Source organism: Nerophis ophidion, linkage group LG28, assembly GCF_033978795.1.
Source record: "Nerophis ophidion isolate RoL-2023_Sa linkage group LG28, RoL_Noph_v1.0, whole genome shotgun sequence".
In the NCBI taxonomy this organism is placed as follows: domain Eukaryota; kingdom Metazoa; phylum Chordata; class Actinopteri; order Syngnathiformes; family Syngnathidae; genus Nerophis; species Nerophis ophidion.
This window is the reverse complement of record NC_084638.1, coordinates 13,967,419-13,994,569: the sequence shown is the minus strand read 5'-3', so window position 1 is coordinate 13,994,569 and position 27,151 is coordinate 13,967,419. Positions and strand designations below refer to the sequence as shown.

The following is a 27,151-nucleotide window of genomic DNA, read 5'->3' as shown; positions in this document are numbered from 1 at the left end:
ATAATGGAGACTATAAAGAAGAATGCTGTTGGTGGAAAGCGGTGGATTGCAGTTGTCTTTAGCACCGAGACACAGCCGGTGTTTCCTTGTTTGTTGTGAAGCAGAGCGGTCAAGCCAACATGTTTTCTCTACGTCAACCAGCATGTTTTTGGATGGGGAAATTGTGATATATATCTTACCGGAGACATCAGTGGATTATTCGTCATCCTGCAGCAGTGAGCTGTGAGCTTGGCTCCTCGGCTTCTCTCTCTCTGAGACACTGCGTATTCACCGCAGCCATCCGACCTCGAGGTATCGCTTTACAATCTTTAAAATCTCACTAAAAGTTGCAAACTTTATCGTCGATGTTCTCTACTAAATCCTTTCAGCAAAAATATGGCAATATCGCGAAATGATCAAGTATGACATATAGAATGGACCTGGTTTTCCCGTTTAAATAAGAAAATCTCATTTCAGTAGGCATTTAAGTAAAGTCTCCTGCGGGTAGCAAAAACCCACAAATAATGACTTGCCCCAAGTAATACAAATATCCCCAAATGCTATAATAAAAAATAAAAAAAGCCTATTGTTCCTTAGTTAGCCAACTGGAACATTTCCGACTCACCAAACCACATTCATTTCAGATCATGATCACGACAAACCACAACACAACAATGAAAATGTGATGTCAGCATAGTTTAACACACCAAACACAACCTGATTCCATTTCCTGCATGCATTCTTCAATTGTGTTGCAATATTTCATCGTTTTGTATCACACATACTGCCTATTCATAAACACAATCCGTGCAAAATAGTTGATTTGGATTAATCCTTGTTAAAAAGAAACAATTCCGTCAGTCATGATCATTACTTATTATTATTTGTAGCCTTACGTATGTTTGATAACATACGAATCGGATTCTGCAGAATCACCTGCAAGTTTTAAAACTTGACCTTCTTGACTGAGAGGGTGAAGATGGCACTATTGTTCTTCGCAACGATTAGGTCAGCGAGCTGAAACACACATCATAAGTTTTTGATGATCAGAAACCAATTATTCACTGATATTGTAAATTACCTTGTCTAAAACAGCATCCAGGTCTGTGGCATTCAACGCTTGAGAGGACCGAACTGTCATCTCAAGTACAGCAAAAACTGTGGAACATGGACATTTTACCATATGTTGACACAAAAGGAAGTTGTCAAGAGAAAATATACTCACTTTCCAATGGTGGATGCGTCACATTGGCTATAATACAGTAAAAGGATATATTTAATGCACAGTATATCAAGCTAAAATTTATATTGTGTGTGTGTGAATGGGTAAATGTGGAAGTAGTGTCAAAGCGCTTTGAGTACCTTGAAGGTAGAAAAGCGCTATACAAGTACAAACCCCAAATCCATATGAGTTGGGAAATTGTGTTAAATGTAAATATAAACAGAATGCAATGATTTGCAAATCATTTTCAAACCCATATTCAGTTGAATATGCTACAAAGACAACATATTTGATGTTCAAACTGATAAACATTTTTTTTTGTGCAAATAATCATTAACGTTGTCCTGTTGGAAGGTCCAACGTCTCCCAAACCTCAGCTTCGTCACTGACTTCATGACATTTGCAGCTAATAAATCCTGGTAGGAAATATAATTCATAATGCCTTGAACGCGCTGGAGAAACAGCCCCAGAGCATGATTGACCCCCCACCATGCTTAACAGTAGGAAAGGTGTTCTTCTCTTTGTAAGCTTCATTTTTTCTCCTCCAGACATAACGTTGATTCATAGGCCCAAAGAGTTCCAGTTTTGTCTCATCACTCCATAGGACAGTTTCCCAAAACCTTTGGGGTTTGTCCAGATGATTTTTGGCATACTGGAGTCTATTTTTCTTGTGCCTGGTAGTCAGAAGTGGGGTGCGCCTGGGAGTTCTGGCATGGAGGCCTTCATCTCGTAGTGCACACCTTATTGTCTGGGACGAAACCTGCGTCCCCCCCTCTGCAATGTACTGTTGTAGTTCCTCAGCTGTTACCCGGGGGTTTTTCATTACTGTACGCTTCAAATACCGGACAGCATCCTCTTTCTACCAAGCCCAGGTAGTGTTTCCACTGTGCCTTTAGCTTTAAACATGCAAATTATGCTCCCAGCTGTGTCTCTTGGAATGTGTAATGTCTTTGCTTTTTTCTTATATCCATATCCTTTCTTATGAAGAGAAATTACCTCCTCTCTTGACTTCTTTGACCACTCCCTGGACTTCACCATGTTGCAAATACATCAAAGAAGCTGAGCGTCACAGTCTTTTTCAATCAGTTTAATTGTTGCTCGTTATGGTTCTAATCACATCTACAGTTGTTTTCAACACCTGATTGAAAAGACCTTATTGTTCTTAAGAGTTATGATCTTCAAGGGGTTGGATAATTTTGTCAATGAGATATTAAGAGAAATGACACTGTTTGGTATGTTACAAAATATAATGTTGTATTTCAAGTTGGATTTGTCTATTAAATGCATCTTTATTTGATATGACTATAAACAAAATATGGAATAAATGTCCAACTTGCTAAAACACCAAAATTGTGTGGGGGTTGAATAATTTTGATCACAACTGTAATTGGGAACAGTTGGGATCCATGATTGGGTATAAAAGCAGCTTCCATGAAATGCTAAGTAATTCACAAACAAGGATGGGGCGAGGGTCACCACTTTGTAAGCAAATTGTTGAACAGTTTTAGAACAACATTTCTCAAGGAGCTATTGCAAGGAATTTAGGGATTTTACCATCTACGGTCCGTAAAATCATCAAAAAGTTCAGAGAATCTGGAGAAATCACTGCACGTAAGCGATGATATTACGGCCTTTTTATCCCTAAGGCGGTAATGCATCAAAAACCGACATCAGTCTGGAGAGGATATCACCACATGGGCTCAGGAACACTTCATAAAACCCCTTTCAGTTGGTCGCTACATCTGTAAGTGCAAGTTAAAACTCTACTATGCAAAGCCAAACCCATGTATCAACTATATCCTGAAACGCCGCCGGCTTGGCTGGGCCCGAGCTCACCTAAGATGGACTGATGCAAAGTGGAAAGGTGTTCTGTGGTCTGACGAGTCCACATTTCAAATTATATTTGGAAACAGAGGCCGTGGTGTCCTCCGGAACAAAGAGGAAAATAACCATTCGGATTGTTATAGGCGCAAAGTTCAAAAGCCAGCATCTGTGATGGTATGGGGGTGTATTAGTGTCCAAGGCATGGGTAACTTACACATTTGTGAAGGCACCATTAATGCTGAATGGTCCATACAGGTTTTGGAGCAACATATGTTGTCATCCAAGCAACATTATCATGGACGCCCCTGCTTATTTCAGCAAGACAAGTGTTTTAACAGCGTGGGTTCGTAATAAAAGAGTGCGGGTACTTTCCCGGCCCGCCTGCAGTCCAGACCTGTCTCCAATCGAAAATGTGTGGCGCATTACGAAGCGTAAAATACGACAGCGGAGACCCCGGACTATTGAACGACTGAAGCTCTACATAAAACAAGAATGGGAAGGAATTCCACTTTCAAAGTTTCAACAATTAGTTTCTTAAGTTTCCAAACATTTTTTGAGTGTTGTTAAAAGAAAAGGTGATGTAACACAGTGGTGAACATGCCCTTTCCCAACTACTTTGGCACGTGTTGCAGCCATGAAATTCTCAGCTACTTATCATTTGCAAAAAAAAATTAAGTTTATGAGTTTGAACATCAAATATCTTGTCTTTGTAGTGCATCAAATTGAATATGGGTTGAAAAAGATTTGCAAATCATTGTATTCTGTTTGTATTTAAATCCAACACAATTTCCCAACTCATATGGAAACGGGGGTTTGTACAACCCATTTATCATTTATTTATTATATTGTCACTCAGGGGTGTCAAAGTCAAGGACCGTGGGCCGAATGATTTATCTATGGCCCCTCGGATGATATTTGATTAGTATTAGAAACGGCCCGCAGGCCACAGCCACCGGCTGCTGTTTTCAAAATTGGGTCCCAGGGACTTGTAAAACTTTGAAAAATGTAGCTATTCTAAATGTTGCTGGGTTTGGTTTTAGAATTGGAATTGTATGACTATGGTATTATTTTATACTATTTTTTTGAATTGATTAATAAATATTTCAAACAAATTAATTATTATTATTAATAATTATTATTAATTATAATAATACATTTAAATGTTAAAAAATGGGAATTTCATGGAAAATTGGGGAATTTCGGGAAAAGCGGGATTTTTTTTTAAATGTTAAAAAAATGTGAACATTCTGAATGAGTTTAAATGTTTGGTGTTGGAATTTTTCAAATCGGTCGAGAAATGTTGAAGTAGTAACATTTTTAACTGAGAAATAGTATTTTGGAATTCCTGGAATTTTGGGAAAACCTGGAATTTTTCCAGGTTCTAACACAATTGAATATTTTTGTCCTGATTAAGAGGAATTTTTTTGACAGTGGAACAGTTGAAGTATTGTGTATTATTTTGTTGGATTGATTAATAAAAAATCCAAATAATAATAATAGATTAAAAAACGAACAAAAAAATGTTACATTAATTTCAATGGGAATTTTGGGAAAAGCGGGATTTTTGGGGGAAAATGTTAAAATATGTGAATGTTCTGAATGAGTTTAAATGTTTGGTGTTGGAATTTTTCAAATTGGTCGAGAAATATTGAAGTAACATTTTTAACTGAGAAATGGTATTTTGGAATTCCTGGAATTTCGGGAAAACCGGGAATTTTTCCAGGTTCTCAAACAATTGAATTTTTTTGTCCTGATTAAGAGGAATTTTTTGACAATGGAAGAGTTGAAGTATTGTGTACTATTTTGTTGAATTGATAATAAAAAATACAAATAATAATAATAAATTAAAAAACTAACAAAAAAAAGGCTCCATTAATTTCAGTGGGAATTTCAGGAAAAGCAGGAATTTTTGGGAAAATGTTAAAATATGTGAAAGTTCTGAATGAGTTTAAATGTTTGGTGTTGGAATTTTTGAAATCGGTCGAGAAATTTTGAAGTAATAACGTTTTTAACTGAGAAATGATAATATGGAATTCCTGAAATTTCGAGAAAACCGGGAATTTTTCCAGGTTCTAAAACAATTTAATTTTTTTGTCCTGATTAAGAGGATTTTTTTTAATATGGAACAGCTGAAGTATTATGTATTATTTTGTTGGATTGATTAATACAAATTTTAAATAATAATAATACATTAAAAAAGGAACAAAAAAATTCCATTAGATTCAATGGTAATTTATGTAAAAGCGGGAATTTTTTGGAAAATGTTAAAACATGTGAATGTTCTGAATGTGTTTAAATGTTTGGTGTTGGAATTTTTCAAATCGGTCGAGAAATGTTGAAGTAATACAATTTTTAACTGAGAAATGGTAATATGGAATTCCTGAAAATTCGGGAAAACCCGGAATTTTTCCAGGTTCTAAAACAATGTAATTTTTTTGTCCTGATTAAGAGGAATTTTTTGACCATGGAATAGTTGAAGTATTGTGTATTATTTTGTTGAATTGATTAATACAAAATAAAAATAATAATAATGAATTAAAAAAGGAACAAAAAAAAAGTTCCATTATTTTCAATGGGAATTTCTGGAAAAGCGGGAATTTTTTGGAAAATCTTAAAACATATGAATGTTCTGAATGTGTTTAAATGTTTGGTGTTGGAATTTTTCAAATCGGTCGAGAAATGTTGAAGTAATACAATTTTTAACTGAGAAATGGTAATATGGAATTCCTGAAAATTCGGGAAAACTGGGAATTTTTCCAGGTTCTAACATAATTGAATTTTTTTGACCTGGTTAAGAGGATTTTTTGACAGTGGAACAGTTGAAGTATTGTGTATTATTTTGTTGGATTGATTAATAAAAAAAATAAAAATAATAATAAATTAAAAAACGAATTAAAAAAAAGTTCCATTAATTGCAATGGGAATTTCGGGAAAAAAATGATTTTTTGGGAAAATGTTAAAACACGTGAATGTTCTGAATGAGTTTAAATGTTTGGTGTTGGAATTTTTGAAATCGGTCGGGAAATGTTGAAGCAGTAACATTTTTAACTGAGAAATGGTATTTTGGAATTCCTGGAATTTTGGGAAAACTGGGAATTTTTCCAGGTTGTAAAACAAAATAATTTGTTTCGTCCTGATTAAGAGGAATTTTTTGACAGTGGAACAGTTGAAGTATTGTGTATTATTTTGTTGGATTGATTAATAAAAAATGAAAATAACAATAATAAATTAAAAAACGAACAAAAAAAAAGTCCATTAATTTCAATGGGAATTTTAGGAAAAGCGGGACTATTTTTAAAAATGTTAAAATATATGAAAGTTCTGAATGAGTTTAAATGTTTGGTGTTGGAATTTTTTAAATCGGTCGAGAAATGTTGAAGCAGTAACATTTTTAACTGAGAAATGGTATTTTGGAATTCCTGGAATTTTGGGAAAACTGGGAATTTTTCCAGGTTCTAAAACAAAATAATTGTTTTCGTCCTGGTTAAGAGGAATTTTTTGACAGTGGAACAGTTGAAGTATTGTGTGTTATTTTGTTGGATTGATTAATAAAAAATGAAAATAACAATAATAAATTAAAAAACGAACAAAAAAAAAGTCCATTAATTTCAATGGGAATTTTAGGAAAAGCGGGACTATTTTTAAAAATGTTAAAATATATGAAAGTTCTGAATGAGTTTAAATGTTTGGTGTTGGAATTTTTTAAATCGGTCGAGAAATGTTGAAGCAGTAACATTTTTAACTGAGAAATGGTATTTTGGAATTACTGGAATTTCGGGAAAACTGGGAATTGTTCCAGGTTGTAAAACAAAATAATTTTTTTTGTCCTGATTAAGAGGAATTTTTTGACAGTGGAACAGTTGAAGTATGGTGTATTATTTCGTTGGATTGATTAATAAAAAATTAAAATAACAATAATAAATTAAAAAACGAACAAAAAAAAATGTCCATTAATTTCAATGGGAATTTCAGGAAAAGAGGGAATTTTTTCAAAAATGTTAAAATATGTGAAAGTTCTGAATGAGTTTAAATGTTTGGTGTTGGAATTTTTCAAATCGGTCGAGAAATGTTGAAGTAGTAACATTTTTAACTGAGAAATGGTATTTTGGAATTCCTGGAATTTCGGGAAAACTGGGAATTTTTCCAGATTCTAAAACAAAATAATTTTTTTCGTCCTGATTAAGAGGATTTTTTTTGACAGTGGAACAGTTGAAGTATTATGTATTATTTTGATGGATTGATTAATAAAAAATAAAAATAATATATTATAATAAATTAAAAAAGGAACAAAAAAAAAGTTCCATTCATTTCAATGGGAAATTAATGATTATTTGTTTATCGATTAATAAAAATTAAAAATAATAAACTAAAAAAAGGTAAAAAAAAATTAAAAAAAAGTTCCTTTCATTTCAATGGGAATTTCATGGACATTTGAGAATAATGGGAAAAGTGGAAATCTTTTTGAAAATGTTAAAATATGCAAATGTTTTGAGTGACTTTAAATGTTTGGTGTTGGAATTTTTCAAATAGGTCGAGAAATGTTGAAGTAGTAACATTTTCCTGGAATTTCGTGGAAACCGGGAATTTTTCCGGTTTCAAAAAAACAATTTCTTTTTTGTCCTGATTAAGAGATTTTTTTTTTTTTTTTTTTACGGTGGAACAGTTGAAGTATTGTGTATTATTTTGTTCGATTGATTGATAAAAAAATACAAATTATAATAATAAATTAATAAAGGAATAAAAAAAACGTTCCATCCATTTAAATGGGAATTTTGGGAAAAGCGGGAATTTTTGGGAAAATGTTAGAAAAATGTGAATGTTCTGAATGAGTTTAAAAGTTTGGTGTTGGAATTTTTCAAATCGGTCGAGAAATGTTGAAGTAGTAACATTTTTAACTGAGGAATAGTATTTTGGAATTCCTGGAATTTCGGGAAAACTGGGAATTTTTCCAGGTTCTAAAACAAAATAATTTTTTTCGTCCTGATTAAGAGGAATTTTTTGACAGTGGAACAGTTGAAGTATGGTGTATAATTTTGTTGGATTGATTAATAAAAAATTAAAACAACAATAATAAATTAAAAAACGAACAAAAAAAATGTCCATTAATTTCAATGGGAATTTCAGGAAAAGAGGGAATTTTTTCGAAAATGTTAAAATATGTGAAAGTTCTGAATGAGTTTAAATGTTTGGTGTTGGAATTTTTCAAATCGGTCGAGAAATGTTGAAGTAGTAACATTTTTAACTGAGAAATGGTATTTTGGAATTCCCGGAATTTCGGGAAAACTGGGAATTTTTCCAGGTTCTATAACAAAATATTTTTTTTTGTCCTGATTAAGAGGAATTTTTTGACAGTGGAACAGTTGAAGTATGGTGTATTATTTTGATGGATTGATTAATAAAAAATAAAAATAATAATTATAATAAATTAAAAAAGGAACAAAAAAAGTTCCATTCATTTCAATGGGAAATTAATGATTATTTTTTTTATTAATTAATAAAAAATAAAAATAATAAACTAAAAAAAGGTAAAAAAAAATAAAATAAAAAGTTCCTTTCATTTCAATGGGAATTTCATGGACATTTGAGAATAATGGGAAAAGTGGAAATCTTTTTGAAAATGTTAAAATATGCAAATGTTTTGAGTGACTTCAAATTTTTGGTGTTGGAATTTTTCAAATCGGTCGAGAAATGTTGAAGTAGTAACATTTTCCTGGAATTTCGTGGAAACCGGGAATTTTTCCAGTTTCAAAAAAACAATTTCTTTTTTGTCCTGATTAAGAGAATTTTTTAATTTTTTTTACGGTGGAACAGTTGAAGTATTGTGTATTATTTTGTTCGATTGATTAATAAAAAAATACAAATTATAATAATAAATTAATAAAGGAATAAAAAAAACGTTCCATCCATTTAAATGGAAATTTTGGGAAAAGCGGGAATTTTTTGGAAAATGTTAAAAAAAAAAGTGAATGTTCTGAATGTGTTTAAATGTTTGGTGTTGGAATTTTTCAAATCGGTCCAGAAATGTTGAAGTAGTAACATTTTTAACTGAGAAATGGCATTTTGGAATTCCTGGAACTTTGGGATAACCGGGAATTTTTCCAGGTTCTAACACAATTTAATTTTTTTGTCCTGATTAAGAGGATTTTTTGACAGTGGAACAGTTGAAGTATTGTGTATTATTTTGTTGGATTGATTAATAAAAAAATTAAAATGATAATAAATTAAAAAACGTCCCAGGGAACCCATCGAGTCATAAAAATGGGGTCCCACTTTTTTTGTAATCGTTTTAAAAACAAATGATAAATGCATGCATTATCCTGTTATATCTCACATTCTATATTGTGTTTTGGAAAAAGACTGTCATAAATCTAACTTAATTCATAGAAAAAAAAATATTTTGTTATAAAAAATTCATTTACTTTCGTCTTTCCTTCATGGGTCTAAACTTTACCGCTGCCGAAATTGTTTTCTATATTTTTATTGTAATATATTCGGACTGTGTTTGTTCTATTTTTGGCCGAATTAAGACAAAGAAAACAATCTGAATTTGTCCTTATTTTCTTGTTTTAATGCCAGCGTGTGCACGGATTTTTTCCTCCATCCATCTTCCATCCATCCATCTTCTTCCGCTTATCCGAGGTCGGGTCGCTGGGGCAGCAGCCTAAGCAGGGAAGCCCAGATTCCCCTCTCCCCAGCCACTCCATGCTGAGCTAAAATGAGTTTGACACCCCTGTTGTAACCCGGTACAAAATACGGAAATGTGACCATATATGGACACAAAAGGAAGTTGTCAACAGAAAATATACTTACTTTGCAGTGAAATGATACATTTAATAGGGGTGTAAAAAAAATCCCAATTTTTATGGTTGACGATTCTTAACCTTCGTCTTGTGTTAGGGTCGGCACCGACCCGTTTTAGTTTTTAAATGCATAAAAACACCACATACATTTATTTTTTTGCATCAAAGCTTTTTGACTTTGTCAGGAGCCTCTTTGTCAACAAAATAAAACATTTTAATTGTTTTCACTAAATTATAAAATGCTCTGATAGAAATTATGCACTTGGTGTTGTTAGGGTCGGTTTCGACCCAGTTATAAAAATAAGATGATAAGAGCCAAAACTGAACACACTGACAGCCAGCTCCTCTCCCAATCATGTGAGCTTTAGTGGATTCTCATTTTACCTTGTTATCCTCTACAAAAACAAACAAAAGGCGGACACTAAAAGTGTCACTTTTTGCCACTCTGATTTTGTTTTTTCATTAGTTTTGGAACTAGTAATCTATTTCTCTTGGTTTCATTTGCTTGATTGGTTGTTGTTTGTTTTATGTTGGATTTCTGTTGCTGAAAAAAATGCTTTTTAGCTTTTTTCTTGAAGTAAATATGACCCGTAACACCATAGATGTTACTATAGTTAAAATTCTTAAAATGAAAAAATAAATAAAACACATTTATTTAAGAGACGTGTTCTAATACCCCTTAGTAATAGTTAGGTAACACAACAACCTTTTTTTATTTATATGATTCTCTTGAGGTTCGTTTTACCATTTTTAAAAATTGAAATCGAGGGGTATACTGACAAAAAAAGGCCCAATGGCCCAAACCAAAAATATTAAAACCAATATTTTCAAGGATAAGGAAGCCTAACGAGGTAACCAAGAGATGAGAAACAAATTGGATGATAGATCATTGTTTTTAGTGTATTTTACAGCTGATTTAAAACATGGGTCAAAACCGACCCGTTAACATAAGAGATGGTAACAGAAAGCTAACACAAGAGGAAGGTTAAAGGTTTGCAGAAAATCCAAAATAGATTTTTTTTATTTTATTTTATTTTTATTTGTTTATTATTATTCAACGTGTCCAGCCACTTAAGTAAAATCTTTGGGTAGAATTTTATAGAAAAAAAAACTGTTTTCTTTAACGTAATATACACATTTATCAGAGCTCGCTTATCTATTTAATGGAAGAATATAGTTAGTGATAAAACTAGCACTTAATGTTGTTAAAAAAAAGTTTTGATTTTGAATCGATTCTGAATTGAATCATTGACATTTATTTCAAAAGAAAAATGAAAATATGACTATATTTTGACACAAAAGGAAGTTGTTAACAGAAAATATACTTACTTGTCGTTGTTGTTGAAGTTGGAGGTCCCACAGTGGCTGACAAACAGGGAAAGGATCAATGAAATGTACATTACCGTATTTTTCAAAATATAAAACGCACTTAAAATCCTTTCAATTCCTCAGAAATCGACAGCGCGCCTTAAAATGCGGTGCTCCTAATGTACCGATTAATTCTGGTTGTGCTCACCAACCTCAAAGCTATTTTTCTTTCGGTACATGATGTAATGATAAGTCTGACTAGTAGATGGCAGTCGCACTTAAGAGATATGTGTGGACTGCAGGTTGACAACTGTTCAGTAAATAATACTAGCAAGTACTCGTAAGCAAGCAACATATAGAACATTACACAAGTTAAAATGTTTTAATACGACTTCGGTATAAGCTACGAATCCACACCGCTTGATGGAACAGTAGTCAGACGTACTGTGCTTCAACATACAGGTATTATTATGGTGTGTGTATAAGGACCCCAAAATGGCACTTGTTTGGAGACATATTATCTGGTGTTTTGTTTCGACCTATTATGCAAAACCAACTTTTCTTACCTATGGGTACATGTTATTGTGTATTAGGGATCTGTAAAAGTCCCGGCAAATGGGCACGAGTCCGCCAATAACCGCCAATAAACTCCTTACTTTTCTCTATCCTCTTGTTGTGGGGTCCGAAAACGGCTTGAAAATGGTCCATAAAAAATAATACATGCAACATTTTGACCAATGCTACGAAGCCATACAGTTCTAACACAAAACTACCGGTACGACAAAAATAACGGGGAGAAGACTGTCGAAGTGGAGGCACGTAAATAAGACCCTCCCACAAAACGGCACTTCCTGAATAGAAAACGGCTTGAAGATGGTCCATAAAACATAATAAATGCAAAATTTTGACCAATGCTACGAAGCCATACAGTTCTAACACAAAACTACCGGTACAAGAAAGATGACGGGGAGAAGACTGTCAAAGTGGAGGCACGTAGATGAGACCCTCCTACAAAACGGCACTTCCTGAATAAACGGTCCGAAAACGGCTTGAAGATGGTCCATAAAACATAATATATGCAACATTTTGACCAATGCTACGAAGCCATACAGTTCTAACACAAAACTACCGGTACAACAAAGATGACGGGGAGAAGACTGTCAAAGTGGAGGCACGTAAATAAGACCATCCCAAAAAAAGGTGCTTCCTGAATAGACGGTCCGAAAACGGCTTGAAGATGGTCCATACACATTTTGATCAATGCTACGAATCCATACAGTTCTAACACAAAACTACCGGTACAACAAAGATGACGGGGAGAAGACTGTCAAAGTGGAGGCACGTAAATAAAACCATCTCACAGAACGGCGCTTCCTGAATAGACGGTCCGAAAACGGCTTGGAGATGGTCCATAATACATAAAATATGCAACATTTTGACCAATGCTACGAAGCCACACAGTTCTAACACAAAACTACCGATACAACAAAGATGAAAGGGAGAAGACTGTCAAAGTGGAGGCACATATATAAAACCTTCCCACAAAATGGCGCTTCCTGAATAGACTGTCCGAAAACGGCTTGGAGATGGTCCATAAAACATAAAATATGCAACATTTTGACCAATGTTACAAAGCCATACAGTTCTAACGCAAAACTACCGGTACAACAAAGATGACGGGGAGAAGACTGTCAAAGTGGAGGCACGTAAATAAGACCCTCCCACAAAACGGCGCTCCCAAAAACGGCTGGAAGATGGTCCATAAAACATAATATATGCAACATTTTGACCAATGCTACAAAGCCGTACAGTTCTAACACAAAACTACCGGTACAACAAAGATGAAAGGGAGAAAACTGTCGAAGTGGAGGCACGTTATTAAGACCCTCCCACAAAACGGCACTTCCTGAATAGAAAACGGCTTGAAGATGGTCCATAAAACATAATAAATGCAACATTTTGACCAATGCTACGAAGCCATACAGTTCTAACACAAAACTACCGGTACAACAAAGATGACGGGGAGAAGACTGTCAAAGTGGAGGCACGTAGAAAAGACCCTCCCACAATTCAGCGCTCCCAAAAACAGCTTGAAGATGGTCCATAAAACATAATATATGCAACATTTTGACCAATGCTACGACGCCATACAGTTCTAACACAAAACTACCGGTACAACAAAGACGACTGGGAGAAGACTGTCAAAGTGGAGGCACGTAAATAAGACCCTCCCACAAACCAGCGCTTCCTGAAAAGACGGTCCGAAAACGGCTTGAAGATGATCCATAAAACATAATATATGCAACATTTTGACCAATGCTACGAAGCCATACAGTTCTAACACAAAACTACCGGTACAACAAAGATGACGGGGAGAAGACTGTCAAAGTGGAGGCACGTAAATAAAACCCTCCCACAAAACGGCGCTTTTTGAATAGAAAACAGCTTGAAGATGGTCCATAAAACATAATATATGCAACGTTTTGACAAACTAACCAGCATTAAGTGTTACATAGACTACAAAGAAGTGGTTTAAATGTAGAATAATAATAATAATATGACTTTAATGTACAAAATAGACCTGAATAGACCTGCTATATCACTGCACCTTATGGTCCAAAAAATACAGTACATCCAGATAAAATGTACGATGTCTTTCAAATGAAATATGACTATATTTTCACACAAAAGGAAGTTATCAGAAAATATACTTACATGTTGTTGTTGAAGTTGGAGTTATCCCAGTGGCTGGCGAAAGGATTAAAAAAATAGATGCACATTACATCATGACAAAATTGACAATATACATAATATATGCAACATTTTGACCAATGCTACGAAGCCATACAGTTCTAACACAAAACTACCGGTACAACAAAGATGAAAGGGAGAAGACTCTCAAAGTGGAGGCATGTAAATAAAACCCTCCCACAAAACGGCGCTTCCTGAATAGACGGTCCGAAAACGGCTTGAAGATGGTCCATAAAACAAAAAAAATGCAACATTTTGACCAATGCTACGAAGCCATACAGTTCTAACACAAAACTACCAGGACAACAAAGATGAAAGGGAGAAGACTGTCAAAGTGGAGGCACGTAAATAAAACCCTCCCACAAAACGGCGCTTCCTGAATAGAAAACGGCTTGAAGATGGTCCATAAAACATAATAAATGCAACATTTTGACCAATGCTACGAAGCCATACAGTTCTAACACAAAACTACCGGTACAACAAAGATGACGGCGAGAAGACTGTCAAAGTGGAGGCACGTGAATAAGACCCTCCCACAAAACGGCGCGTCCTGAATAGAAAACGGCGTGAAGATGGACCATAAAACATAATAAATGCAACATTTTGACCAATGCTACGAAGCCATTCAGATTTCACACAAAACTACCGGGACAACAAAGATGACGGGGAGAAGACTGTCAAAGTGGAGGCACGTAAGTGAGACCCTCCCACAAAACGGCACTTCCTGAATAGACGGTCCGAAAACGGCTTGAAGATGGTCCATAAAACATAATAAATGCAACGTTTTCAGCAATGCTAAAAAGCCATACAGTTCTAACACAAAACTACCGTTAAAACAAAGATGACAGGGAGAAGACTGTCAAAGTGGAGGCACGTTAATAAGACCCTCCCACAAAACGGCGCTTCCTGAATAGAAAACGGCTTGAAGATGGTCCATAAAACATAATATATGCAACATTTTGACCAATGCTACGAATCCATACAGTTCTACCACAAAACTACCGGTACAACAACGATGACGGGGAGAAGACTGTCAAAGTGGAGGCACCCTCCCACAAAACGGCGCTTCCTGAATAGAAAACGGCTTGAAGATGGACCATAAAACATAATATATGCAACATTTTGACAAACTAACCAGCATTAAGTGTTACATAGACCACAAAGAAGTGTTTTAAATGTAGAAAAATAATAATAATATGTTGACTTTAATGTACAAAATAGACCTGAATAGACCTGCTATATCACTGCACCTTATGGTCCAAAAAATACAGTACATCCAGATCAAATGTACAATGTCTTTCAAAATAAATATGACTATATTTTCACACAAAAGGAAGTTATCGGAAAATATACTTACATGTTGTTGTTGAAGTTGGAGTTATCCCAGTGGCTGGCGAAAGGATACAAAAAATAGATGCACATTACATCATGACAAAATTGACAATGTAGCATAGCATGTTTTTGTTCATAAAGTATGTCAATGGCAATGATGAAATGTGGAAGATTTCACTCACTCGTCTCAGGGGTCTGTGCCACACATGAGGTCAAAGTCACAACAAATAGGAGCGCCGGCAGCATGTTGGATAAAAAAAGTGTCAAATCCGAGTAGGGAAAAGTCTTCCTTCTGCTCTCACGCAGCTTTTCTGCTGATGTGTGCTCGCTACCAGGAAGTGAAAACTCACTTATGTGCAAGGTGTGCATTGTGTTCTACTCAGCACTCAGTGCATATTAGGTTACCAAGCAACAATAATAATAGGATTTTTTTTTTTTTTTTTTTTTTTTTGGAAGAATGTTTTTGTGTTGCTCCCTTCTCAGAAAGCAATGCCCCGATTAATCTACATGATTAAACGATACTAAACTAGATGAGGCGATTCGTGAAGGAATTAGTCGACAAATGTTGGAGTAGTAATATTTTTAATTCAGAAATGGTATCATGGAATTGCTGGAATTTCGGGAAAATCAGTGATATTTACATTTCAAAAACTATTTAATTGTTTTGTCCTGATTAAGAGGAAGGTTTTGACATTCCTCGACCACTTCTCGGAAGAAGTGGTTGACATAAAAAAGGAGGGAAAAAAGGTTTTTTAAAAAACGAAAATTCTGGAAAAATTCCTGGAACTTGTTTTAACTTGTAACAATGATAGTTTGAATGTCCAGAGTGAGTGGAATATGTTGAAGTTGGAACGGTTTGATTCGGATAAAAAAAGATGTGGGAGTTCTAGAACTTTGAAAAATTTCCCATTCATTTCAATAGGAATTTCATGGAAATATCAAGCGAAAGCGGGAATTTTTTGAAAAATGTTAAAAAATTTGAATGTTCTGAATAGTTGGTGTTGGAATTTTTCGAATCAGTCGAGAAATGTTGAAGTAGTAACATGTTTAATTGAGAAATGGTTTTATGGAATTTGGGGAAAACTAGGGAATTTTGGAGAAAGTTTGAAAAATGGCCAATTCATTTTAAATGGGGAAAATGGAATTCTGGGAAATGTGGGAATTTTTGGAATTTGTGAAGGAAAAGCCCGATTCCCGAATAGGCTGAACAGTGAAGTTGGAACAGTTTGAATCGGATGAAAAATGTGGAAGGTAGAGCGCGCCAAAATCTGGAGAAGAAGAAGTGTAACCCTTGCTGGTCATGGTGATGCCGGATTCGTTCTTCCATGGATGCAGTCGGGCAAAGGACACAGCGTGGAGGTAAGACATGAAGATTTATTTAACTAATAAAACAGACTAGGAAACAGAAAAACTGGCACTAGGGCACAAAAGGCAAAACAAAAACTACTAGCATGAGAGCTAGAGGAAATCAAATGCATAGCGCGAAAGCTAGCGAGTAGAAACGTAGAATTGCAGTCGTCACTTGTTGCGTGTAAGCAAATTAGGATGTGAGGAGGAATGAACAAAAGGGGCAGGCTTAAATAAGGCAGTAATCAAGAGTAACAGGTCTATGTAAACAGCGAGTAGCAGGTGGAACTAATATCAAACCATGGTGACAGAACAAAAAGGAACTAAGGGAGTCAAACATAAACAGAATATGACACAAAAACGGAACAAAACTAGAATATGGTATGATCCGGGCAGCGGATCATAACAAGAAGAAGAAGAAGTTTCATAATAACTACATGAATTTTGGTGTAGAAAACCATGTGTGAATGATAATAACAGATAATTAACAGAAAGTATTAAAAAGTTGTATAATAGAAGTGTTTCTCCATTATTTTCTGTTACAACCCTCCTCCGCCTGTCTATACAATTGGTATAAGTACACCTCTGCATAACACTGTGTTGTATTAACATTGACAAAAACAAAAAAATCCATAAAGATTAGGGCTGTCGAAACTTTTTCCATTGAGGACAACACACTGTAAAATTATTTTTTAATTTTAAAAGACCAGTACAGTATACAGATTTTTTTTTTTTAACCTTTAGAGCTCCCCTCAAGTTTGGTCCCAGGGACCCAGAAGGGTGTCAGTCATAATTTTTTTTTAAAATAAGTCATATATTTTTACAAAAATTATTATTTTAATATCATTATTATTATTCAACACTTAAATCCTTAGATCAACTTCAAGTCTATCTGTCAAAATATATACTTTATGCCTATTTGGTCAAAGAAAACCCTGTTTTTTTATGTCAAAAACACAAATTATGCAATATTTTGACCTCGACAATGTCAAAGTAGAATATTTCATGTGAAGTGGAGGCTTAAATGTGTTAATAATTCATAATGATTAATACATTTAATGTTATTTTTTGAGTAAAGACAATTCAAAATAAATGAAATCCTACAAAAATTATTGGGGATTAAAAACGTGTTTTAAAAAAAGAACTCATATATCCATCCATTTTTCTACCGCTTGTCCCTCTCTGGGTCGCGGGAAGTCCTATATCAATATGTTTTATTTAACAGTTTAGCCTGTAGATCCACATCAGATCTATACATTGATAATAGCTTTTTAACTTTATTATATGACTGTAATATGCCTTGAGTAGGTCTGTTACTCATGACAACGATGATTTTGAAGCAATATTATTTTATTTTAATTTTTTGAACAATAACTGATTTAAAGAGAAAACAAAAACTTCCTGCATGGCAGCTTTGTGTAATTAGAGTCAACATTGTCATTTTTTCTTGTTACATTTCACCTGTTTACTTTTTTATTCCACTTTTTTTTTTTTTTTACAAAACTCAAAACCAGTAAATTTGGTACGTTGTGTAAAGCGTAAAAAAAACAGAAAACATCCATCCATTTTCTACCGCTTGTCCCATCCGGGGTCGTGGATACGATGATTTGCAAATCCTTTTCAACTTATATTCAATTGAATAGACTGCAAATGCAAGATATTCAATGTTCTAACTGAAAAAAGTATTTTTTGCAAGTAATCATTGACTTAGAATTTAAAGGCAGCAACACATTGCAAAAAAGTTGGCACAGGGGCATTTTTACCACTGTGTTACACGGCCTTTTCTTTAAACAACACTCAGTAAACGTTTGGGAACTGATGAGACTGAGGAAAATATAATATACTTCATAAAATCAATTAGTAGATCAGATATTGTTGCACAAAAACCAAGGATACTGTACCTTTGATGGTTGCACTCCCTAGTGGTCAGTTGATGCAATACTACTTCCTGTTTTCCTTCCAAGTTTGCTTTGCATACCAAAAACTACAAAAAAAAAAGGTTATGATAGCTATTGTATTGTTAACACAAAGTGTGTTATTTTTGTAATTAAAGTGCAGAAGAGAGAACTGTTTTACTTATTTCAGCAATGAAACTGAACAACTTCATTGATACCACATGTTTTTGTCATTTTTTAATCATGCAATGAACAAGCTGTTGTTTCTTCCCCACACAAACACTTGATAACACGCCCCAGAAACTACTTGGACTGTTGCTATTATTAGATATTGTACCGCCACCAATCTGATATATTTTGGGGTGTTTTTCTATTCATTTGTTACTTTTCACCTCATATTCTTTCATCACTGCATACTCCATGTATTTCTATTCAACACGTTCTCTTTATTATAAGTAAAGGTAGGTTTTGAAATTTACAAAATGTATATATATATATATATATATATATATATATATATATATATATATATATATATATATATATATATATATATATATATATATACACATTCATACATATACACACATATATATACCCCTCCTGATGATTGAGGGAACCCCTCATGAAACAGTTCTGTAGAGATGAAGTAGTCTTGTGATTTTTCCCACACATACATATTGCGGTATCGAGCACTATCCGGCTTATTAGTGATTCCTAAAGCCCCCAAAAAAAGTCTGCGGGCTATAGAGCGTTTTCCGTTCGGGCTCCAGTACTCTGGAATGCCCTCCCGGTAACAGTTCGAGATGCTACCTCAGTAGAAGCATTTAAGTCTCACCTTAAAACTCATTTGTATACTCTAGCCTTTAAATAGACATCCTTTTTGGATCAGTTGATCTGCCGCTTCTTTTCTTTTTCTTCTCTGTCCCCCCCTCCATTGTGGAGGGGCAACGGTCCGATGACCATGGATGAAGTGAAGTACTGGCTGTCCAGAGTCGAGACCCAGGATGGACCGCTCGCTGCTGATCTGCCTCCGCTTGGGATGGTTTCCTGTGGACGGGACTCTCGCTGCTGTCTTGGATCCACTTTGAAATGAACTCTGCGGCTGTGTTGGATCCATTATGGATTGAACTTTCACAGTATCATGTTAGACCCGCTTGACATCCATTGCTTTTGGTCCCCTAGAGGGAGGGGGGGGTTGCCCACATTTGAGGTCCTCCAAGGTTTCTCATAGTCATCATTGTCACTGGCGTCCCACTGGGTGTGAGTTTTCCCTGCCCTTATGTGGGTTCTTCCGAGGATTTCGTAGTCGTAGTGAATGTGGTCTGTCTATCTGTTCTGGCCCTGAGGCTTATCCAGGGTACGCCGCCTTCCGCTCGGTTGTAGCTGAGATAGGCTCCAGCACCCCCCACGACCCCGAAAGGGATAAGCAGTAGCCTTGAAAAAAAAATGGTGTTTGTCTTCGTGCCCTTCTATCTTGCCTTGGTGCTCTAAAATATGAGCCCTCTTTTAAGGCAACACTTGCCTTGACCTAAAAAAGTTAAAATTCGAGGCTACTTACAGCAGGGAAGAGATTCATATTACTCCGTTCCTGGCTGTATCTTGCGTAAGAGGAAGAGGGTGGGTTAATCATTTTGTAAAGTAGTCTGCTGAACATTATGGAAAGCGCCACTCACCACACAACATTGACGGAATCACAACAAAACACATTTTAAGGTACTCGACACTCTACTGCCATCTGCTGGCTAAAGTGGATATTGCAATCACTACAATTCGTCACGTTTCATGTATCAGGTAAACCGCGACGAATGAGCCCATATGTATGCCTTTTCGACTGAACAGTATATTTAAATATGTTTATGTTGTGTATGTGGCTGTTTGTATTTCCCTAAATCCACGATCGCCGAGTACATGCTTGACAAAAGAAACACTTCCTGTCCCAATTTTAGTGTTCTTTTGGTAAAAACAGCCCCTCATGGACTCTTTAAGGTGCGGTTGGTCGAAACAGGAGAGGTGGGGAGAGGCAGATCGCATCCCAGGACCACAGTGTTCAGTCGGGTGGACTGAGAGGCAGAAGTTCTGGAACTGCTGGCTGAGGATGCAAGAGACCTGTAACACAAGGTCAAGAATAATACGATTTACAGCACACAAAACATCAGCTAAAGTCGCAAAATGTGACAAAAAAAAAAAAAAAAAATCTGTAGAAATTGCGTGTGAATTCTGAAAACCAAACTGAAATGCTAATAGTTAGCACGCTAGCCGGGGAGTGTCAAGTAACAAAACATGATTCTTGACCTGTCAAATGAGCCAAAAAAAAAAGCTAGCATGCTAATGCTAATAGTTAGCATACTCGAAATGACATATTTTTTAACTCTGAAGTGTATCGTCGTAAAATGTTGCTAAAGAGCTAGCATGAGTGAAGTAACAAAATATGACTCTCTGTATACTGGTCAAATGAGCAATAAAAGCTAACATCCATCCTTCAATTTTCTACCGCTTATTCCCTTTGGGGGTCGCGGGGGGCGCTGGCGCCTATCTCAGCTACAATCGGGCGGAAGGCAGGGTACACCCTGGACAAGTCGCCACCTCATCGCAGGGCCAACACAGATAGACAGCTAACATGTTAATGTTAAAACATTAATTGGTAAAACGCGTAAAATGACAAAATATTTGACTCTGATGTAGGGCTGGGCGATATGGCCTTTTTTTAATACCTCAATATTTTTAGCCCATGTCACGATACACGATGTCTATCTCGATATTTTGCCTTAGCACTTGATGCATATAATCACAGCAGAATTATGATTCTGTGTCTATATTAAAACATTCTTGTTCATACTGCATTAATAGATGTTCATTTGAAACTTTCATGCAGTGGGAAATCACAACTAAGTCATCCATCCATTCATCCATCTTCTTCCGCTTATCCGAGGTCGGGTCGCGGGGGCAGCTGCCTAAGCAGGGAAGCCCAGACTTCCCTCTCCTCAGCCACTTCGTCTATCTTTTCCTGGGGGATCCCGAGGCGTTCCCAGGCCAGCCAGAAGACATAGTCTTCCCCGTGGCCTCCTACCGGTTGGACGTGCCCTAAACACCTCCCTAGGGAGGCGTTCGGGTGGCATCCTGACCAGATGCCCGAACCACCTCAAAGTAAAGCAGCGGCTTTACTTTGAGTTCCGCCCGGATGACAGAGCTGCTCACCCTATCTCTAAGGGAGAGCCCCGCCACACGGTGGAGGAAACTCATTTCGGCCGCTTGTACCCGTGATCTTATCCTTTCGGTCATGACCCAAAGCTCATGACCATAGGTGAGGATGGGAACGTAGATCGACCGGTAAATTGAGAGCTTTGCCTTCCGGCTCAGCTCCTTCTTCACCACAATGGATCGATACAGCGTCCGGATTACTGAAAACGCCGCACCGATCCGCCTGTCGATCTCACGATCCACTCTTCCCTCACTCTTGAACAAGACTCCCAGGTACTTGAACTCCTCCACTTGGGGCAGGGTCTCCTCCCCAACCCGGAGGTGGCACTCCACCCTTTTCCAGGCAAGAACCATGGACTCGGACTTGGAGGTGCTGATTCTCATTCCGGTCGCTTCACACTTGGCTGCAAACCGATCCAGTGAGAGGTGAAGATCCCGGTCAGATGAAGCCATCAGGACCACATCATCTGCAAAAAGCAGAGACCTAATCCTGTGGCCACCAAACTGGAACCCCTCAACGCCTTTGCTGCGCCTAGAAATTCTGTCCATAAAAGTTATGAACAGAATCGGGGACAAAGGACAGCCTTGGCGGAGTCCAACCCTCACTGGAAACGTGCAGCGAGCGGACCATCGAGAGGAGCCAGATGAGGTGGTTCGCGCATCTGGTCAGGATGCCCCCCGAACGCCTCCCTAGGGAGGTGTTTAGGGCACGTCCAACCGATAGGAGGCCACGGAGAAGACCCAGGACACGTTGGGAAGACTATGTCTCCCGGCTGGCCTGGGAACGCTTCGGGATCACCTGGGAAGAGCTGGACAAAGTGGCTGGGGAGAGGAAGGTCTGGGCTTCCCTGCTTAGGCTGCTGCCCCCGCGACCCGACCTGGGATAAGCAGAAGAAGATGGATGGATGGCTTAGTCATTCACAATCAAAGATGGGGCGAGGGTCACCACTTTGTGAGCAAATGCGCGGGCAAGTTGTCGAACACTTTAAAAACATTTCTCTACCAGCTATTGCAAGGAATTTAGAGATTTCACAATCTACAGTCCTAAGGTTCAGAGAATCTGGATAAATCACTGCATGTAAACAGCAGGGCTGAAAATCAACATTTAATGCCCGTGACCTTCGATCCTTCAGGAGGCACTGCATCAAAACATCAGTGTGTAAAGGATATCATCACATGGGCTCAGGAACACTTCACAAAACCACTGTCAGTTTGTCGCTACATCTGTAAAACTCTACTATGCAAAGCCAAAGCCATTTATCAACAACACCCAGAAACGCCGCCGGCTTCGTTGAGCCAGAGCCCATTTAAGATGGACTGATGCAAAATGGGAAAGTGTTCTGTAGTCTGACGAGTCTACATTTCAAATTGTTTTTGGAAACTGTGGACGTCGTGCCCTTCGGACCAAAGAGGAAAAGAACCAATCCGGAATGTTATAGGCGCAAAGTTCAAAAGCCAGCATCTGTGATGGTATGGGGGTGTATTAGTGCCCAAGGCATGGGTAACTTACACATCTGTGAAGGCACCATTAATGCTGAAAGGTACATACATGTTTTGTCTGTCAGTTTGTCGCTACATCTGTAAAACTCTACTATGCAAAACCAAAGCCATTTATCAACAACACCCAGAAACGCCGCCGGCTTCGCTGAGCCCGAGCCCATTTAAGATGGACTGATGCAAAATGGTAAAGTGTTCTGTAGTCTGACGAGTCTACATTTCAAATTGTTTTTGGAAACTGTGGACGTCCTGCCCTTCGGACCAAAGAGGAAAAGAACCAATCCGGAATGTTATAGGTGCAAAGTTCAAAAGCCAGCATCTTTGATGGTATGGGGGTGTATTAGTGCCCAAGGCATGGGTAACTTACACATCTGTGAAGGCACCATTAATGCTGAAAGGTACATACATGTTTTGTCTGTCAGTTTGTCGCTACATCTGTAAAACTATAGTATGCAAAGCAAAAGCCATTTATCAACAACACCCAGAAACGCCGCCGGCTTCGTTGAGCCCGAGCCCATTTAAGATGGACTGATGCAAAATGGTAAAGTGTTCTGTAGTCTGACGAGTCCACATTTCAAATTGTTTTTGGAAACTGTGGACGTCCTGCCCTTCGGACCAAAGACGAAAAGAACCAATCCGGAATGTTATAGGCGCAAAGTTCAAAAGCCAGCATCTGTGATGGTATGGGGGTGTATTAGTGCCCAAGGCATGGGTAACTTACACATCTGTGAAGGCACCATTAATGCTGAAAGGTACATACAGGTTTTGGAGCCATCATGTTGCCATCCCAGAAAGATTTGAATTTACCTGGGAGAGACAGAGCTGCGAGCTGAGTTTGTTTTGAAGCTCCGGTGGATGCCGGGAGTGGAGGAAGGAGACGGGAAAGAGAGGTTGGCCTGAGAAAGGAAGAAAATTCCACAATAAATCGAAGGATTTTGTTGAAAGTAAAATTTATAAATTCTATAAAGAGTTATTCAGTATGACTGAATGGCTGCCGACCTGAGTAAAGTATTTCTCCAGTATTGACCTGAGGTCAGGTTGGTCCTGGATGGCGTCATGGAGCATCTTGTTGATACTCTTGTTAAAGTCTTTTAGCAGCTTCAGCCTGACGTCCTTCTCCTCAAATGTCTCTGAATTGGTGTTTCTGGATGAGCGGATCTTTCGCGTCAGTTTGGAACACTGGTAGCAAAAAAAAATATATATATATATATATATATATGTATCTGTAAAAGAAGGTTTTGCGTGTTGCGCCATAACAAAATCAAACCTGTTTGACGGCCCTTTGAATCTTTTCCTGCTGGGAAGCAAGCTCTTTATTCAGTTTGCAGAGGAGGGACTTTGTGTGTTCAATTTTGTTGTTCTCAAGCTGTTTAGCTTGTTGCAGATCTTCCAAAGTATTGTTCATGTCCTGGACAAAAGGACGTAGAGCAGGGATGAAAAACTGGTTTTCTTTGAGGGCCAAGTGGCAGTTATTACCAACTCAGTGGCCTAGTGGTTAGAGCACGGGTGTCAAACTCAAATACAGAGTGGGCCAAAATTTAAAACTGAACAAAGCCGTGGGCCGAGGTTGAACAAATGAACCTTTTAATAGGCACCCAAACAAGTTTTGCATTGAATATTAAACAAGCAAGGCTTATATAACTTTTAAAATTATCGAGTTTCAAATAATGATAATGAAAAAATATCAATGGCATATCAAATAAAATTTTAATAAACATTGAATGCCTCTTTTCTATTTTGCAGCCTTCTGAGTTAAATATCAACATTAACTTTTTCCACAGGCTAATACATTTGAAAATTAAATAACAATGAGGTGGGCGGGGTTGGTGGTAGCGGGGGTGTATATTGTAGCGTCCTGGAAGAGTTAGTGCTGCAAAGGGTTCTGGGTATTTTTTTCTGTCGTGTTTATGTTGTGTTATGGTGCAGATGTTCTCCCGAAATGTGTTTGTCATTCTTGTTTGGTGTGGGTTCACAGTGTGACGCACATTTGTATATGAAATAAAATTTGAATAAAAAATGTAAGGCCTGTTTTCTTTTTGCAGCCTTCTAAAGTAAATATCAACATTAACTTTTTCCACAGGCTAATACATTTGAAAATTAAATAACAATGAGGTGGGCGGGGTTGGTGGTATCATGGGGTGCATATTGTAGCGTCCTGGAAGAGTTAGTGCTGCAAAGGGTTCTGGGTATTTGTTCTGTCGTGTTTATGTTGTGTTACAGTGCAGATGTTCTCCCGAAATGTGTTTGTCATTTTTGTTTGGTGTGGGTTCACAGTGTGACACACATTTGTATATGAAATAAAATTTAAATAAAAAATGTAATGCCTGTTTTCTTTTTGCAGCCTTCTAAAGTAAATATCACCATTAACTTTTTCCACAGGCTAATACATTTGAAAATTAAATAACAATGAGGTGGGTGGGGTTGGTGGTAGCAGGGGATGTATATTGTAGCTTCCTGGAAGAGTTAGCGCTGCAAAGGGTTCTGGGTATTTGTTCTGTCGTGTTTATGTTGTGTTACGGTGCAGAGGTTCTCCCGAAATGTGTTTGTCATTCTTGTTTGGTGAGGGTTCACAGTGTGACGCACATTTGTAACAGTGTTAAAGTTGTTCATACGGCCACCCTCAGTGTGACCCGTATGGCTGTTGACTAAGTATGCCTTGCATTCATTTACGAGCCGCTTACATTATGTGACTGGGTCGGCACGCTGTTTGTATAGAGGAAAAGCGGACGTGACGCCCCCAATATTGTTGTCCGAGTGGAAAGCGGGAGAAATTCCGGAGAATGGTTGTCCTGGGAGATTTTCGGGAGGGGCACTGAACTTCGGGAGTCTCGCGGGAAAATCCGGAGGGTCGGCATGTATGAGTATTAGCGGTGAATGCGGTGTTATAGCGGCACCGCCGCTGTATAGTACCGGCAGGCCAGATCTAATGTTAATATGACATTGCCTCAAGGGCCAGATGAAATTACACGGCCGCGGGCCAGAGTTTGACACCCATGGGTTAGAGTGTCCACACTGAGATCGGTAGGTTGTGAGTTCAAACCCCGGCCGAGTCATACTAAAGACTAAAAAAATGGGACCCATTACGTCCCAGCATCAAGGGTTGAAACTGTGGGTTTAAATCATCAAAAATGATTCCCGGGCGCGGCCACCGCTGCTGACCACTGCTCCCCTCACCTCCCAGGGGGTGATCAAGGGTGATGGGTCAAATGCAGAGAATAATTCCACCACACCTAGTGTGTGTGTAACAATCATTGGTACTTTAACTTAATGGCTGCCATCAGAGGGTCGCTCGTAACAGTAAATATGAATATGAAGTATGAATATACCTCTGGATTTCATGATAAATTATATAAATTGTTTTAAGTACACTGTGGATTTTAGAGTAAAAACTTTGCATTTACAGAAATGTTGCAATAGAATAGTGATTTTTTTTTTTTTTTTTTTACAACGAATGACGGTAAATGGAAAAACAGTACTGTTGGGGTTTTTTATGGGGGGGAGGTTATGGGGCAGCTCTCCCTAATCACTCACCTGCCTGCCATCAACTCGTCACCTGCAGCCTACAAATATTTGGACTTCACTTGGTGCAATCGCCAGATGGTTTACCTTTCTACATGTGGTAAAGCTTCTCGCCAGTTTGTCCTCAAATTCTCGCACTTTTGATATTCTTGCGAATCTGCCATTTTTGTGTTATGGCTCCTCGTCTTACCCGTTTTCCTCCGCCTTCAAGGCCTACAGAAACCCACTACTACCGACCACGCAGTCTGATAGTTTATATATCAATGATGAAATATTAACATTGCAACACATGCCAATACGGCCTTTTTAGTTTACTAAATTGCAATTTTAAATTTCCCGCTAAGTGTCGTGTTGAAAACGTCGCGATATGATGACGCGTATGTAGCGGACATTATTTTCCAGCCCGATCCAAGTCATAAGTAGTCTGCTTTAATCGCATAATTACACAGTATTCTGGACATCTGTGTTGCTGAATC

At 37.4% G+C, this 27,151-nt stretch overlaps 2 protein-coding genes across 3 annotated transcripts in view; both read right to left on the bottom strand.

Annotated features, from left to right (window-relative positions):
- Positions 1–660: 660 nt before the first annotated feature.
- On the bottom strand, positions 661–15,587 carry LOC133545259 (integumentary mucin C.1-like). Of its 2 annotated transcripts, XM_061890658.1 has the most exons (7): positions 15,399–15,587; positions 15,242–15,274; positions 13,849–13,881; positions 11,155–11,190; positions 1,205–1,231; positions 1,061–1,137; positions 661–996 (listed from the first exon to the last, which is right to left on the bottom strand). In XM_061890658.1, exons 1-7 carry the CDS (start codon positions 15,583–15,585, stop codon positions 925–927), a joined length of 465 nt encoding a protein of 154 aa, XP_061746642.1. In that variant the 5' UTR covers positions 15,586–15,587; the 3' UTR covers positions 661–924. The 2 variants fall into 2 exon arrangements, with proteins under 2 accessions (XP_061746642.1, XP_061746643.1); XM_061890659.1 differs by lacking the exon at positions 13,849–13,881.
- A 3,464-nt stretch (positions 15,588–19,051) lies between these two features.
- The window catches only part of ccdc39 (coiled-coil domain containing 39), a 57,523-nt gene continuing 49,423 nt past the window's right edge, over positions 19,052–27,151 (bottom strand). The window contains exons 17-20 of the mRNA XM_061890335.1: positions 24,424–24,564; positions 24,156–24,335; positions 23,964–24,052; positions 19,052–20,567 (exon numbers count right to left, since the gene is read on the bottom strand). Coding sequence (XP_061746319.1) covers positions 20,432–20,567; positions 23,964–24,052; positions 24,156–24,335; positions 24,424–24,564 — 546 coding nt within the window. The 3' untranslated portion in view covers positions 19,052–20,431. The remainder of the gene's footprint in view (positions 20,568–23,963; positions 24,053–24,155; positions 24,336–24,423; positions 24,565–27,151) is intronic.